Here is a 14,777-nt window from a genome sequence, read left to right on the forward strand (position 1 = left end):
ACTTGTGTTGCAGGCAGCCCGTGAAGGTCGCGTACTCCTCCACCCAGGATCCCGCCAAGGCCCAGGGGGGCTCCAAGGTGGACGTGAACGAGGAGGCCGAGGCCTTGATTGTCAAGTCCCCGCAGAAGGAGCGGGCCCCGTCCCTGTTCAAGGTGCTGTACAAGACCTTCGGGCCCTACTTCCTCATGAGCTTCCTCTTCAAGGCCATCCACGACCTCATGATGTTCGCTGGCCCCGAGATCCTGAAGTAAGAGTCCTCCCTCCCTCCCCCGCTCCCCGGCCTCCCGGCTTGACCTCTCGTTGCTGTACTGAGGACCCTAGTGTCCCTCGTGCTGGGGGGACCCACACCACGTCCCTGTCTGTCCCGGCTTTGCTTCATGCTTGGTTGAATGGCTGAGCTAAGGCCCTGTGGTCAGACAGACAGACTCCCCCAGCCCAGGTGGGGAGGGCATGGGAGATCCAGAGCAGGGGACACAGCCGGGTCCCAGAGCCCATGTAGCCGAGAAGTCAGGGCGGGGTCCCTTCTCCCCTCCTCTGTCTCCCCGGGGCCTCTGGTTCCTTCTCTGTCCCGCTGCACCTCGGTCACTGTGTCCTCTAGTTGGTCCCCTTTGGGTGACTCTCTGGGGGTGGACAGAACAGCATGAGGACCCCAGGGCAGGGGCCGTGTTGGGAGAGGCCGGCCGCCCTGCAGCCCAACACCCAGGGGCCCTGTGTGCGCCCTGGACTGACCTGTCTGCCCCCCTCGCCTGGCTTGGAAGTTGCCCGAGACGTTCCCGCCCCGTGAGTCCCAATCCCTGGGTCCCGCTCCCTGGGTCCCACTCTGTCACTCAGGGCTGTCCCCCGCCCCCGCAGGCTGCTCATCAACTTCGTGAACGACACCAAGGCCCCCGACTGGCAGGGCTACTGGTACACGGTGCTGCTGCTCGTGAGCGCCTGCCTGCAGACGCTGGTCCTGCATCAGTACTTCCACGTCTGCTTTGTCAGCGGCATGCGGATCAAGACCGCCGTCATCGGGGCCGTCTACCGCAAGGTGGGTCCCTCCAGGACCCCGGGGATCTGCGGCTCTGCTCCGGGGGCCGGAGGGCGAGGGGGGCTGAAGTGACCCAGGTGGCGAGGGGGGTGACCGCTGGCCAGGATCCAGGGCCACCGTGCGGGATGTCTGCCCCCCGTCACCGTGGGTCCCTGTGGGGCCGCCAGGCTGCCTCCAGGTCTCCTGTGGCTGCCCGAGTTCTCTCCCTCGGTGGAACCGAGGGGGGGCTGGTTCCTGAGGATGGAGCCCGGCCAGCACCTGTGCACGTCCAGCTTCTTAGATGTTTATTTTTGCGTGTGGAGCTGGGGGGAGCTCAGGCCTGCTGCGGGCCAGATGCTGAGCCACGTCCCTGGCCCCCAGGTCGGACTGGAAAGGAACCCTGTTTCCTTCCCGTCCCCTCACTTCTTAGCCCCTGGGGCGGGGGCTGTGTCACTAGGGAGACACCTGGGCCTGGGGTCCCCAGCCCTGTCTGCAAACGGGACTCAGCTGGGGGGCTCAGGCCTCCCGCCCAGGCTGCACCCTGGTCAGCAAAGCAGCGTCCCCGAGGGAGGGCGGGGCAGGAGTTAGTGTTCCTCAGACCCCTCGGGCGGTGGGCGGTGGGCGGTGCGGGGACCCGGGGCCTGGTCCAGGGAGGCTACGCTGTAGCCCTGTGCCCACTCCCCAGGGATGTTGGGCAGCATCTGGTGACATCGGGTTGTCACAATGTGCAGCGGGGGGCATCTAGTGGTCAGAGGCGAAGGAGGCTGCTAAGGGCCCACATCACCCTGGACAGCCCCAGAAGGCTGATTCAGCCTTGGCCATCAGGAGGGCCACTCTGAGGGACCTTGTGCCCTCTGCTGGGGATCGGACACCAGCCGCCTCAGCCTGGCCTCGGAGCTTGTTAGAAACGCAGACCCTCGGGCCGCCCAGATCTGCTGACCCAGTGTGTGTGGCCACTCACGTGGGCAGAGCCCGCTCTGGAGGGCCCCCCTGAGGGCACATTGAAGAACCCAAGACGGGAGGCAGACAGACCTGGCCAGGTCCAGGAGGGCGGTGGGCAGGGGCGTGGCCCTCGCCAGGCAGAGGGGCTGGGGAGACGGGAGAAGATGGGTAGTGTCCCGTCCTGTCCGGGGCCTGGCGGGCTGGGGGCTCTCACCCGCTCACCCCCACCTCTGCTTCCCCCGCAGGCCCTGGTGATCACCAACGCGGNGCCCAGGCCCCTCCTTCCTCCGGGAGGCCCCCCCCCTGCCAGCTGGTCTCCGCCTCCTCGGGCCCTGGCTCCTGTCCTCCTGTTGGCCCTCTTTTCCTTTGTTTTCCTTTGCTGAATCCCAGTGGCTTTAGAGTAGGAATCACCTGAGGTACGGCCCCTTCGTCACGCTGCCATGTTGGCCATGTGTGCGTGTGTGTGAGTGTGCGTGTGTGTGCATGCGTGTGTGTGTGTGCAGGCGTACACCGTCTAACCTGTTTTTATATCTCGTGGGTGTAACTCCAAGGCTAGGTACACAGTAGGGACCCACAGGTTATCTGTCAATTTGACTTTAATAGACCATTTTTTTTGTGGCTACAGAGAGCAAAAGTGAATGAAGTCTTTGTGACAGTGAGACCCTGTCTCTAAATAAAATGTTTTTAAAAAGGGCTGAGGATGTGGCTCAGGGTTAGTAAAGTGCCCCTGAGTTCAGTCCCTGGTAAGGGATGGAGGAGGGAAGGAAGGAAGAAAATCAGTTCTACAGTTGTAAACCCGGCCGGCCCCAAGGGCTTCCCATCAAAGGGATCGTAGACTTGCATCTTCCTAAAGAGGTGGGGGGACCCCGCGGCAGCCGACTCCCAACACCCCGTCACTGGGAAGAAGGAAAACACCTGCCCAGAACTCATTGCCCGTGTGGGGGTGGACGGCCCACGGAGGAGGGTCAGGCCCTGCTCTCTGCTGCTGGCTGAGCCCGGGGCTGTCTCTGTCTCCTCAGAACCTGGGCCCTTCTGTCCTGGCCGGGGTGGCCGTGATGATCCTGATGGTGCCTTTCAACGCGGTGATGGCCATGAAGACCAAGACCTACCAGGTGGGTGTCTATCTCCGCAGGTGGACCTGGCCGCGGCCTGTCTGCAGGGACGTTGGCCAGGCTCACTCTGTGCAGGCCCTGGGCTCTCAGCCCCACCTGCCCCCGGGACTCGCCCGGGAGCTTCAGCTGCTGCCTGGGCTCCTTCCTGGGGCTCTGTTCACCAAGCGCGCTGGGCGCTGGGGTCTGGGAAGGCTCCCCGGTGGTCCTGGGCAGCCCGGGAGAGCTCCTAAGACAGGCCGAGTGGGCTCCGGGCCTGCTTTATCGTAGAGCTGCTCATTTCTTATGTTTGTGTTTGCAAGAGTTGAGTAACAGTGACCCTCTGCACAGTGCTCAACTTGGCTTTTAGAGACAGTGTGGATTTCTTAAGCTTTTAAATATACAATAACAGAGCGAGTGCTTTCTTGTTATGAAATAGTTCAGATAACAGGGATTATAGGGATTAGAGGGGGATGCCCTGTTCCCTCTCAGCTGCTGTGAGCACACTGACACAGAACCTTCTAGAACTGTCTCTGCATTCATACGCACACCTCATTAACCACACAGTCAGGCCTGGTGGTATCTGTGTGCTCCTCGGGGACCCTTCCGTGTTGCTGAAGGCTCCCCCACATGACCCAGGGTGACCGTGGCACTGACTGGGTGGTCCTGTGTGAGCAGCAAATCACTGAGCACTTGTAAAACGCTCAGAAGAAATGCCTGGCGGGGGCTGGGGTGGACCGTGGTGAGCACTGGCCTCGCACGCAAAGGCCCTGGACGCTTACCCGCCCCAGGAGGGAGAAGGACAGAGCCAGGCAGGTGACAGTGCCAGAGGGCGTTAAAGTACGTGACAACCTGAGACGGGCCCCTGCTGGTCAGAGCAGTACCAACCACGAACTGTCTAAAAGTAAGAAAAGGGATCCCCGTGTTTGGATCAGCCTAGTTGGGCCCGTCCCTTCTACTCTGGCCACCGGGGGGTGTTTGCCCCTTTACCCCTCGGTTCTGACTTGAGTGGCCTTCTCTAAAGGCCATGGGACATGGCTGAAGCACGTCACGGCGGGTCCTTTGGCGTGGTCTCAGGTGATGGCCATGTTGAGGGTGGCGGTCAGGGCGCATGGCCCGTCCCCGGTGCAGTGTTGACCACCCTTCTCCGTGAAGGTGGCCCACATGAAGAGCAAGGACAACCGGATTAAGCTGATGAACGAGATCCTCAACGGCATCAAGGTGCTGAAACTGTACGCCTGGGAGCTGGCCTTCAAGGACAAGGTGATGGCCATCCGGCAGGAGGAGCTGAAGGTGCTCAAGAAGTCCGCCTACCTGGCGGCCGTGGGCACCTTCACCTGGGTCTGCACACCATTCCTGGTGAGTGGGGCCGGCTGCTCCTGGGTCACGTGTTCTTTAAGGGTTGCTCGTCTCAGGGAGGGTCTCCCCAATCACCTGTTTGTGAGCTGCCGCACCCCAGCCCCCTTCTATTTTACTCACAGCCCTTTACAGCTTCTGGGCAGCCAGTTAAGGAACCAGTGCCCTCCTTCCTGAGCCCTTCTCTTACAAGGAATCGTGTTAGCTGAGCTGGGCGCGGTGGTGCACGCCTGTCATCCCAGCGGGTCGGGAGGCTGAGGAAGGAGGCTGGCGGGTTCGAGGCCAGCCTCAGCAACTCAGCGAGACCCTGTCTCAAGATAAAATAAATAAAAAGGGCTGCAGATGTGACTCGGTGTTAAAGCACCCTGGGGTTCAGTCCCCAGTGCTGTGTGGGCGCGCGTGTGTGTGTGTGTGTGTGTGTGTGTGTTTAGAGAAAAAGACAGCGTCTGCGCTGAACGTGCGGACTTTCTCCATGTCATTGTCCCCTGAACAGTGCAGTATAGCAGCTGGTGACAGAGCGTTTACCGTCAGGTATTCTGAGCTTCCAGAGATGATCTAGTGCACGCAGGCAGACGTGGACAGGCCACCTGCAGACACTGTGCCCCTTCATACCAGGGACTGGAGCACCCCTGGATTTCAGTATCTATGGGGGATCCTGAGCCAGTCCCTGTGGGTTCCGGGGGGGGAGGTGACTGTGGTTTCTGGAAGTTTCTATGACCTGAAACCACACATTTTCCTGATGAGGAGCCTTTCCTGTCGGGGTGTGCGTTCCGACGCTGCCTCTGGCGGGCTCCCCTCGGCTGTCCCTGAGCCTGAGCTGAGGACAGAGAGCTCGAGGTGGAGCCTTCAGAGTGACTGGAGGCTGCTGCACACACACAGCTTGCCCAGCTGGACTCGGGACGTCTGGGCAGGGCCTGATGCCTGCACTCTGACCTCCAGATGCCGCTGGTGCTGTCTGGGCCCCGCCGGGCCAGCCGGGTGCGCGATCGGTGGACGGCAGGCAGTGTCGGCCTGGACTGGCGGGCAGTGTTGGCACCGCCAGGCTTTTAGAAACGCAGGGTCTCGGGCCTCGCCCCAGGTGAACTGAAATGGAACCTGAATTTCAGGAAGCTCTGAGGGTGGTTTGAAATCTTGAGAGACACCAGCCAAAAGCTAGCTGTGGGCAAGCTCTTCCATAAAGGGTCCCTGGTGACAATTTCAGGTGTTCTGGGCCACGTGGCTCTGTCACTGTGCTCCTCACCCCTGGGCAGGGCAGGAGCAGCCGAGGGTGAGGCTGCAGTGGTGCCGTGGACCTGCGTTCACGCCCACGTATGTGACTTGCGTGTTCTCAGCACCCTTTTGATCCCATAAGCATTTAAAGATGCAGATCCACCCCGGGCTCGTGGACGGCCTGTAGACAGGTGCGGGCCTGGGCCGTCGCGGGCCAGCCCCTGGCGGAGGACCGGAGTGTTCTTCTCCGCGCCTGCTTACCCGCCACGCTCCTCCTCAGCTCAGGTGTGACCCCCGAGGCCCTCCCTGGCGCTGGACCTCCTCAGGAACCCTGATGACGTTAAGTCACGGGTGCAGGGAACCGGGCTGCATGCTGTGTCCCACCCTCACGGACGACGTCCAGTCCATCAAGACGGACTTTCCCCCGAGTTAGGGTCCGCAGCCCTCCCGGGCCACACCAGTGGGTTGGTACCGGCACAAGAGGGGACCTCCCTGTGGTGGTCTGGGACTCTGGGTCCTCGAGTCCCTTGGGTCCCCCAGGTCCCTCTGGGCCCGGGGCTGGAAGGCATGCTGTTGGGTCCTCTCTGCGTCTCTGTCCCTCAGGCTGCCCTGGCAGGGTGGGCCGGGCAGAGGGACCTCTCTGAAAATAGAAGTGACATCACGGTGGACCCTAGTTATGGGGGATTTGTTTTGTTATTTTTCTTGACATTAGAGTCCGTGCGTCATGCCCAAGGGAGGTACTCGCTTCTGTATTGCGATAAGTTGTGCATCGTCACCGTGTCATAGCATGGGGGATGGAACCGGGGCCTGCCCCAGGCTGAGAAGGCCCCCCGACACCCCCCCCAGCTCGGCCAAGCATACGCTTAAAAGGCAGGAAGAAGCGCTCGCGGTCAGCACCCCGGACTCCAGATGGCCTGCACACAGGCAGCATTCAGCCCCCGTGCGGTGGACACTGGGCCCAGTCCTCTTTGTTTCCCGAGCAGGACAGGATGGCGGCAGCATCCCGGCCCCACCCGCTGGGTGTCAAGTAGTCCCTTGCCCCGCGCTCCCCAGCTGGGACAGTCAGAAGTGTCTCCAGATGTTGGCCGATGTCCCCTTGGGAGCAGAATACCCCGAGCTGGGAACCAGAGGTCCCTGGTGAAGGCCCTGACCACACCAGTTCCTCGGGAACGTTTCCAGAGCCCCATGTGCGGGCGGTGCGTCAGTCCGTCAGTCCTTACAGTGGTCTATCTCGTCTCCCTTCCCGCTGCGACTGCACGTGGTGCAGAAGTCATGCTGCTGAGGACGGCCTCAGAGGCCGAGGTCTGCGGCCAGCATGGGGGTGGGGGGGTGGTGACGAGCTCTGGTGTGGGGGGTTCTCGTGACCCTTGGCTCTGCCTGTCCTTAGGCGGAACCTGTGGTTTCCAGGGTGTCACCAGAGTGCACGCCAGCCTCTGCTTTGTCACTTCCTGCCCTGGGCTCCAGGGAAAGACGCTGGACAGCATAAGTGGCCGTCCTTGACCCTGAACTTGCCTCTCGGTTTCGGGGCAGGTGGGGCAGGGTGGAGGCCCCGGCTTTGAGGGACGGAGGTTTTGGAGCTGCTGGGGCTGGACGGAGCAGACGGGGCTGGACGGAGCAGACGGGCCTGGGGTCAGCTGGGGGCCGTGGCCCTGCCCGAGGCACGGGGCTCTGACTACATTAGGATAAAGTATGTGGCCTGTGCTGCTGGGCGGGCCGCGGGGGCTCTCCACAGCGGATTCCTGCGCTTCAAGGGTGACGCCGTGTTTACCCGGCAGTGGGTGATGGAAGCCAGGCCCAGGAGGCCGGGGCCACTGGGGATGCCATCTGGTGGCCTATGGGACCTGGCATCTCTCACGTCCCCCTCGCGCACTGTCCTAAAACAGCCGCGGTGGGCGCTCAGCATTTTCCATCTCAGATGGTTGGTGGGCGCCTCGCCTGTGTCTCCTCCAGTGGACAGGTATCCACGTGTGCACAGGTGTCCACGGGCGAGTCTCTGTTGTCCTTACGCTGTGTCTCCAGAGCAGGGGACTTGGCACATGGTGCACCTCGTGAATCTGCAGAGGAGGGGAGGAAGGCTTGAATGAACCCAGGAGCCGTCTTGCCTGGACAGAAGCCTAACCCCGTCACCCAGAGCAAGAAGGGGGCAGGTTTTGAGGGACACGAAACCCAAAGGTCGAGGCAGGTACCTTAGAGCATGGCTGGGGGTTGCAGGCACGGCTGGATCTAGAGGCTTCCGAGGGGATGTTGGGGTCACTCGCTGTCTTTCAGCTCTGCTTTCTCCATCGTGGTTTCTTTGCCCCTCAGCCACCCCTACAGCAGAGAGTGGCTGCCCCCCACTTTCTGGGTGGGGTCTCACACCATTTTGTGGCTGCATGATATTCTGCTGCGTGGCTATACGTAGAGGGTTTTAAGTGAAGAGTGTCTCCGGGTTGGGGCTGGGGGGTCCATGAGGACTGAATGACCGTCAGGTGACATCCCGACGTCCCCCGAGCTGCGACTGGGTAACGGTGATGTGGTGTATATTTTTATTTCAAAAACCTGGAAGAAAGGATTCTAGTTTTCTCCATAAGGAAACGGTCAATGTCTAACCTGAATCCAGGCGTCACGCGGTGTGCACGGGTGTCCCCGCACCCCCCGGCACCCGTTGGTGACTTTTTATGTATCAGTTAAATTCTTTTTAAATGTTAAAAAGAGGAAACCACAGTTCCCTGTGTCAGCAACCAGTGTGTCAGCCTGCTCAGATGTGTGGCTGTCCCGGGGACCACGTGTCCCCTGTCGGTGGCCCTTGGAGCTCCTCCCCTCCCTCTTGGCCCTCGCCTCCGGCAGAGCTGGCTGGACGGTGTCACCGGGAGGAGAACCAGCCCTACTTGCTGGTGCTGGGCTCTTGCGCCCGGGGTAGATAGTGGGGTCTTTGGGAGAACGGCCCAAGGAGGGGCCCTCTGCCCAGGGGCACTGTCTTGCCACCAGCAGTCCTCAAAGGCCTGTCCTGAGCCCCATTTCACAGACAGGAAAGCAGAGCCTCGCTCAGAGAGGGGAAGTGAGACTCCCAGCGCCACACAGCAGAGCCGTGGAAACATGCAGCTTAGCTCTGCAAAACCGTGCAGCCGAGGGCTGAGCAGGGTTGACACCTGAGGGCTCAGCGCGCCTCTGCCCACCTCTCAGTGGTCGGCCCTGAGCTCCGAGTTCACGTCCCCCAGGGAAAGCCGTGGAGGGCCGTAGGACCATGGCTGAACCGGGGACAGAGCTTGTTGCCCACTGCCGGGGTCCCAGGTTTGCCAAACTGCCCGTGATGCCGTGTCCTGGAACAGCCCGCGATCCCGCTGCCTGGCCCTGCCGGGATCCCAGCAGCGAGGAAGGGACCCACCGACTCAAACCCACCAGCTGCTGTCCCCCTCCTGGGCCAGGCCGCCCCCCGGGACTGTTCAGGGCTTTCCCACCACCCAGCTGGGCAGGGGCAGGTGGTCTCTGCGTGTGGGTGGGCACCAGCCGGCCGTGGGCGAGTCTGACTGTGTAGGTGGGAACAGGAAGGGCTGCCCCAGGACCCGGCCTGGGCTGTTGGGTTTCTTTTTTTTTTTCTCTTTAAACGTTCCTTTTGCTGGGCGTTAAGTCATATCCTGTATAAGCCAGAGGACCTCGAGGCAGCCCCTGGATCTGCCCTCTACGTTTTACACACCAGACAGCTGAGTCCCTGGGAGAGGAAGTGAACTTAAGGTCGTGCTGTTAGTCATCCTTGCATCACTGTGACCAAAATGCCTGACAGGAACAACTTAGAGGATGGGAAGTTGATCGGGGGCTCCCGGTTCTGAGGTCTCAGGTCGTAGACGGCCCGCTCCGTTGCTCTGGGCCCAAGGCAGCCAGCCGTCACGGGGGAGGGCCCGGTGCAGGAGAGGTGCTCAGCTCACGCAGGTCAGGAAGCCGAGGGGAAGAGGGGACGGGGCTGCGGGGCAGATGCACCTTCCCTGGGCAGCCCCCAGTGACCCCCTCGTGCAGCCCCCTGCCCACAGTCACCGCCTGGGTCGTCCATGCCATCGTCCATGCCACCCAGCACGGGCTGCTGGGGTTCCAGCTCTCGCCGCCCAGTCCTCACTCTGAGGTCGCTGCACTGAAAACGCAGGGGAGTTGGGGCTCCTCACAGCTGAGCCATCATAGTTGTCCTCCGGGTCCCTAAACACCAGGGATGGGTCTAGTCCCTTCAAGGAGCTGGCGTTTCAGTGTAGGAGACGGCGACTGTGTAGCGTCACTGCACAGGTTGGGCAGGTGTCCCGAGGACCTGGGTCGGGTAGGCAGCACAGCAGGGCTGTTCTGGGCCTGGGGTGGGCGCAGCTCTTGGAGGCCAAGAGGGAGTGACCAGGAGATGGAGAGGGCGAGGTGGCCTCAGGCAGAGGGAGCTGCAGGCCCAGGCCAGGAAGGACGCGCCTGGTGTTGAGCAGTGACCGCAAGTGCCTCGTCCCCGACCCAGCTGGTGGGAGGCCAGGGCGTTGGCCCCGTCACTGGCTGCCCCGGGGAAGGCCTGCCTCTTGCTCAGCTCTGGGGACCCTGCTGCAGGTGGCCCTGTCGACCTTCGCCGTCTACGTGACCGTGGACAAGAACAACGTCCTGGATGCGCAGAAGGCCTTCGTGTCCCTGGCCCTGTTCAACATCCTCCGCTTCCCGCTCAACATCCTGCCCATGGTCATCAGCAGCATCGTGCAGGTACCGGGAGGCCGGCGGGGACCCAGCCAGGCACCGTCCTCCCCGCAGCTCAGGGCCTGCCTTGCGCTCCCGTAGGCCCCCGGGGCCTGGACGAGGCCTGGACATGAGCCGTCCCATGATTTCTGTTGGGCCCCAGAGGAAGCGTCCCCTGGTGCTCTTGACCAAGCCCTGGCTTGAGCATCTGAGACGGCTCCCAACGCAGCGAGCTTTCCCGAGCTCTGGGGGTCCTTTCCAGAATGTTCTCTCCCGCCCTGACCTAGCCTGTCTCCTCCGAAACAGCAGCTCTGGACCCGCTTGATTGATTTTGCACCCCCCATAGGCCTCAGTCCCTCCAGCCCCCTCCTCTGGCCCTGCAGGCTCCCGGGGTCCTGTGGTGGCCCGGCGGTGGCCCGCGGGCAGAGGACAGGCTCCTGCTGCATTCCCGCTGCCCCTCTGCCACTTCCCTCCATCGCTGTGTGCAAATCCACTTAAATCCCATTTGTAGCCCCACAAATGGATCACCCCGAAGATGGGGTTGTGCCGCTCTGGTTAGGCTTTTGCCGGAATCAGAAAACCCTTCCCGTGAGGAGGGACCCCGAAAGGAACAGTGTCCCCCAGGCCGGGTCCCCGTCCCTGGGGCCCACAGCCCCGTTTCTCCCCCTTCACCTCCCCAACCCTGACCCCCTCCGCTCCCCTCTGTTTCTTTCTTGGCTGAAGAATTCTCAGGCAGGTTCAGAACCTCTCCCTGGGCCCTGAACACTGGCCTGCCCTTCTCCTGACGCAATCCCAGCACCATTATCCTTCCAAACGCCTGCCAACCGCGACTTAAAATAACACCGTCCCTGGGGTTTGCAGGGGGAGGGGCGAGCCCTTGGCGCCCTGGTGAGAATCGCGAGGCCCGGCCTCCTGCCGGGGTCAGGTCCCTGGAGTCCCTTTTCATCGAGGCCCTCCCCGTCCCCGCGTCCTTCTGTCCTTCCGTTCTACTGCCTCTGTGGGCTCTGGAGGGGCAGGAGGAGCCCAGGCCCCTCTTGCTCTTTGCAGTGCAGCTGCCCTGGGGCGGGGGAGCCGCTGACATCCAGCCTGGCCGCCTTTTGTGAAAGTAACGATGCCCTGTAATTGCCTCCACGTAGGCGAGCGTCTCCCTCAAACGCCTGAGGATCTTCCTCTCCCACGAGGAGCTGGAGCCCGGCAGTATCGAGCGGAGGCCACTCAAGGACGGTGGGTGCCATCGGTGCTGGGTCGTGCACCGCGGCCTGCCTGCAAGACCCCAGCGAGCAAGGCTGAGCAGGGGCCAGAGTGGGGCAGGAGCAGGGGCCACCTCCTGGAATCCCCCGGCCCCTCTTATCTCCTGCCCCAGGCCCTTGGACTTACACTTCTGCTCCTCCCTGGGAGGTGGCCTCGGGTCACTCCCCTTGTCAGGTTCCAGGCCCTAGAGCTTGGTTCTGTTGTGGGTGGAGAAGCGGCCGTGTCCCCACCCCCAGCTGTGTCCTGTGGGCCTGAGCCCCCCGTTCCCCCTCTGGACGGTGGGATGGAGATCCTTTCTCTGGCAGGGTGTGTCTCTGTGGGCTTGCTCATTCTGTGGACAGTGGACACAGGACACTCTCCCGCCAGTCCCCTCGAGCAGGGATCCTGTGTTGGAACTCGGTGTCTATGAACGGCACCAGCCGCAGTGACCCGATCACTCTGTGACGCCCCTGCCGGGCACGTTCATTTCCAAAGGTGTCCGCCTACTGACGGACCCAGTGCTCAGCACGGCCCGGGCAGAGGGTCCACTGGAACCTCCGGTTTTGCAGATGAGGAAGCGGCTTGCGTAACTAGACGGCTCCGCCCTGGGGGAAGTCGGGCCCAGCCCCAGCCCCAGCGGTTGGAGGAGTCTGGTCCCCCCCCCCCATCACACCTGGGCCTGCTGGCTCCTCCCCATGAGGACGGTCCTGTGGACTGTGGTGCCCAATGTGCTCCCGGCCACGCCCACTAGATGTGGCAGCTCCCACCCCGGTTCTGATGACCAGTGTCTCTGATGTCCCGCAAGGTGCCCCTGCGGAGGGCCACTGCCCACGGGGTGCTGGCATCCTGCTCCCTGCCCCTGAGCACCAGGCGTCCTACAGGAGGTGGGGGCAAGGCCACAGGCTTCCCCGGGGCCATGTTTCTCTGTGAAACGGGCCTTGACCCCAGTGGCCAGGGCCGTTTCCTGCACTGATGTTGTTCTCGGCCTCTGCAAGGGTCAGGGTCCCTGGTCAGGGCCACACAGCCCTCCTGCTCCCTGGGGTGTCCGCCACGGTCTCTGCCACCACCTTGGCAGCCCAGGTCCCAGGGTCCTCGGCGGCTCCTGACTGCAGTGACTTCCAAGGCCTGGGAAGAGCCCTTGAGTGGCATCGCAGAGGCCCTGGGTGCACCCCCAGAGCCACACAGAATCTAAGAAAAACCCGAGCAGCCTCCTCCCAGGAAAGCAGAGGGGGGCGGTCAGCTGGGCTGACGGGAGCGTCTCCTGCCCCAGGCCTGTTTCTTGGTGCTGGGGGGAGTTAATTCTTCACTTGACAACTGGGGGGGGGATGCTCTTATCCCCAGAGGTTTAAGTGGCTCCTGGTGAAGAGGCGTTTCCCAGGGAGACGGGGAGTAAACTGAGAGCCGGGGAAGGGTAGATGACCACCAGGGTCCCCTGGGAGCCACACTGTGGGGGCTTGTCCTACCTGGCCCCACCCCAGCCCTCCTGCCCCACCTCTGCTTGTCCTGAGTGGACTGTGGCTGGCGTCCTGCAGCGGTGAGCCCGTTGGCCGGGGGTATGCTGGGGACACGGAGAGGCTGCGGGGGGGGGGTGGGGACAAAGACCCACCTTGGACCTGAAGGCCCCGTGGGTGCCGTGCCAGCCATTGACCTCGGCTGCTGCTTAGAGCTGCCCAAGCCGTGAGACAGCGGGCAGGGGTCCCGAGCGTGGGGTAACCCGGGTCCCCCTCCCCGCAGGCGTCGGGATGGGCCAGCTTCCAGTCCCAGAGGGCGTGTCCACCTCTCCTGAGGTTCCTCCAGAGCTGGGGTTGGTGTCCTGTTCAGAGAGCCGATGACCTTTCTAGATACAGCCAGGGGCCCCTGGGGTCCAGCGTCCGAGGTCAGACCACCGATGAGAAAGAGAGGGCACTCTGCTCGGGACACCACCCCAGCCTGACTGTCCCCTCTGGTGTCTTCCAGGCAGGGGGACGAACAGCATCACTGTGGAGAACGCCACCTTCACGTGGGCCAGGGGCGAACCGGCCACGCTCAACAGGTGAGGGGCCTGGGCACACGTGGCGCAGAGCGCTGTGGGCAAAGGTGGATGCAAATCCAGCCACTCGCCACCTCTGTGGCCTTGAAGAGGTCACTTTCTGAGCCTCAGTTGACCCATCAGGAAAACAGGTCCAGTCACACAGGCTCAGGCTGCCCCCAGGAGCAGACAGGTGCGCCTCTCATCGGGAGCAGTGGCACCCTTGCCCAGGCGGGTGACAAAGGGGAATTTGGGGTTCCCATAGCTGAGTAGCTCCACTTTCAGGTATGGTGTGATCCAGGGTCTCACACGGTGCCATCAGAACTCTGTCCCCCTTTGGCTTCGCGTCCCTCTGGGCTGCTCCTCTCTCAGAAGAGTGTGAGGACAGAGGCCCCAGCTCTGGGGCACGGCTTCCCTCAGCAGGGCACCTGCCTGCCTCTCATTGGTCCATATCACGTCACTTACCCCTCCCTGAGCCAGTCACGGGCCTGTAGGGCCGAGGCGGGGGAGTGACCAGGCTGGTCCAGGGCGGTCTTGCCTCAGCCCACCCCCAGCACTGCCCACCTGCCCTTGTCTTTCACACCACACCAGGGTCGGTGTCGGGGAATGGCCCCGTCCCCCCAGGCAACTGTCAGGTGCCCCTTGTCCCCTCCTGACTGGTGACCTTGATCAGCAGCCTCTTTAGGGAGTCCCCAAAACCCAGGGCCAAAGGGACCTTTGAAGAGGCCAGATTTCCCCCTCTGCCTCCAACAGCTGCCCCCACTGGGGTCAGCTTGGAGCTGTCATTCATCAGGCAGGGGACAGGCCCTTCTGGGGAATCCCCACCCACGTCTGCCTGTCCCTTTTTACCTCCCGGAAGACCCGTGGTCTAGGAAGTTCCTCCTTAGGTGTAACTTGAGTTCTTCCTGCGTTCCTACCTGTCCATCTCCCCCTGCTGCATGCTCATCTGGGCTGGGCCCTCCTGCCCTCCCCCAGTCTCAGGGCCCTCCTGTGCCAGTCCCCTGCTGCCCGGGGACCCCAGACCTTCCTCCACTCAATCCCTCCCTCCCTTTGGCCTGTGAGAACATTCCAGGGCTCAGTTGGAGGTGTCCTGTTTCGGGGGACGGCATGGCCAATGTCCCCAGACTCGGCTCTTGGTCCCTCACCCTGGGGCCTTTGCCTTGCACCTGGAGCCCGGGCCGTTCCTGGGGCGCAGACCGGGTGGGGGGGAGGTGGGCCCCGCATCTCTCCCTGCTCGGGGGACCCAGGCGCGGTGGCCGGGGCGGCTGGC

General features: G+C 62.7%; 1 protein-coding gene across 1 annotated transcript in view; it reads left to right on the top strand.

Annotated features, from left to right (window-relative positions):
* Abcc1 (ATP binding cassette subfamily C member 1) overlaps window positions 1-14,777 on the top strand; it is a 73,993-nt gene that overhangs the window by 32,259 nt on the left and 26,957 nt on the right. The window contains 9 exon segments of the mRNA XM_048790067.1: window positions 14-247; window positions 853-1,030; window positions 2,197-2,292; window positions 2,787-2,965; window positions 2,967-3,063; window positions 4,195-4,398; window positions 10,150-10,296; window positions 11,406-11,493; window positions 13,456-13,565. Of these exon segments, the coding sequence (XP_048646024.1) occupies window positions 14-247; window positions 853-1,030; window positions 2,197-2,292; window positions 2,787-2,965; window positions 2,967-3,063; window positions 4,195-4,398; window positions 10,150-10,296; window positions 11,406-11,493; window positions 13,456-13,565 (1,333 nt within the window).

The sequence above is a fragment of the Marmota marmota genome, unplaced genomic scaffold (assembly GCF_001458135.2).
Source record: "Marmota marmota marmota unplaced genomic scaffold, marMar, whole genome shotgun sequence".
NCBI classification, from domain to species: Eukaryota; Metazoa; Chordata; class Mammalia; order Rodentia; family Sciuridae; genus Marmota; species Marmota marmota.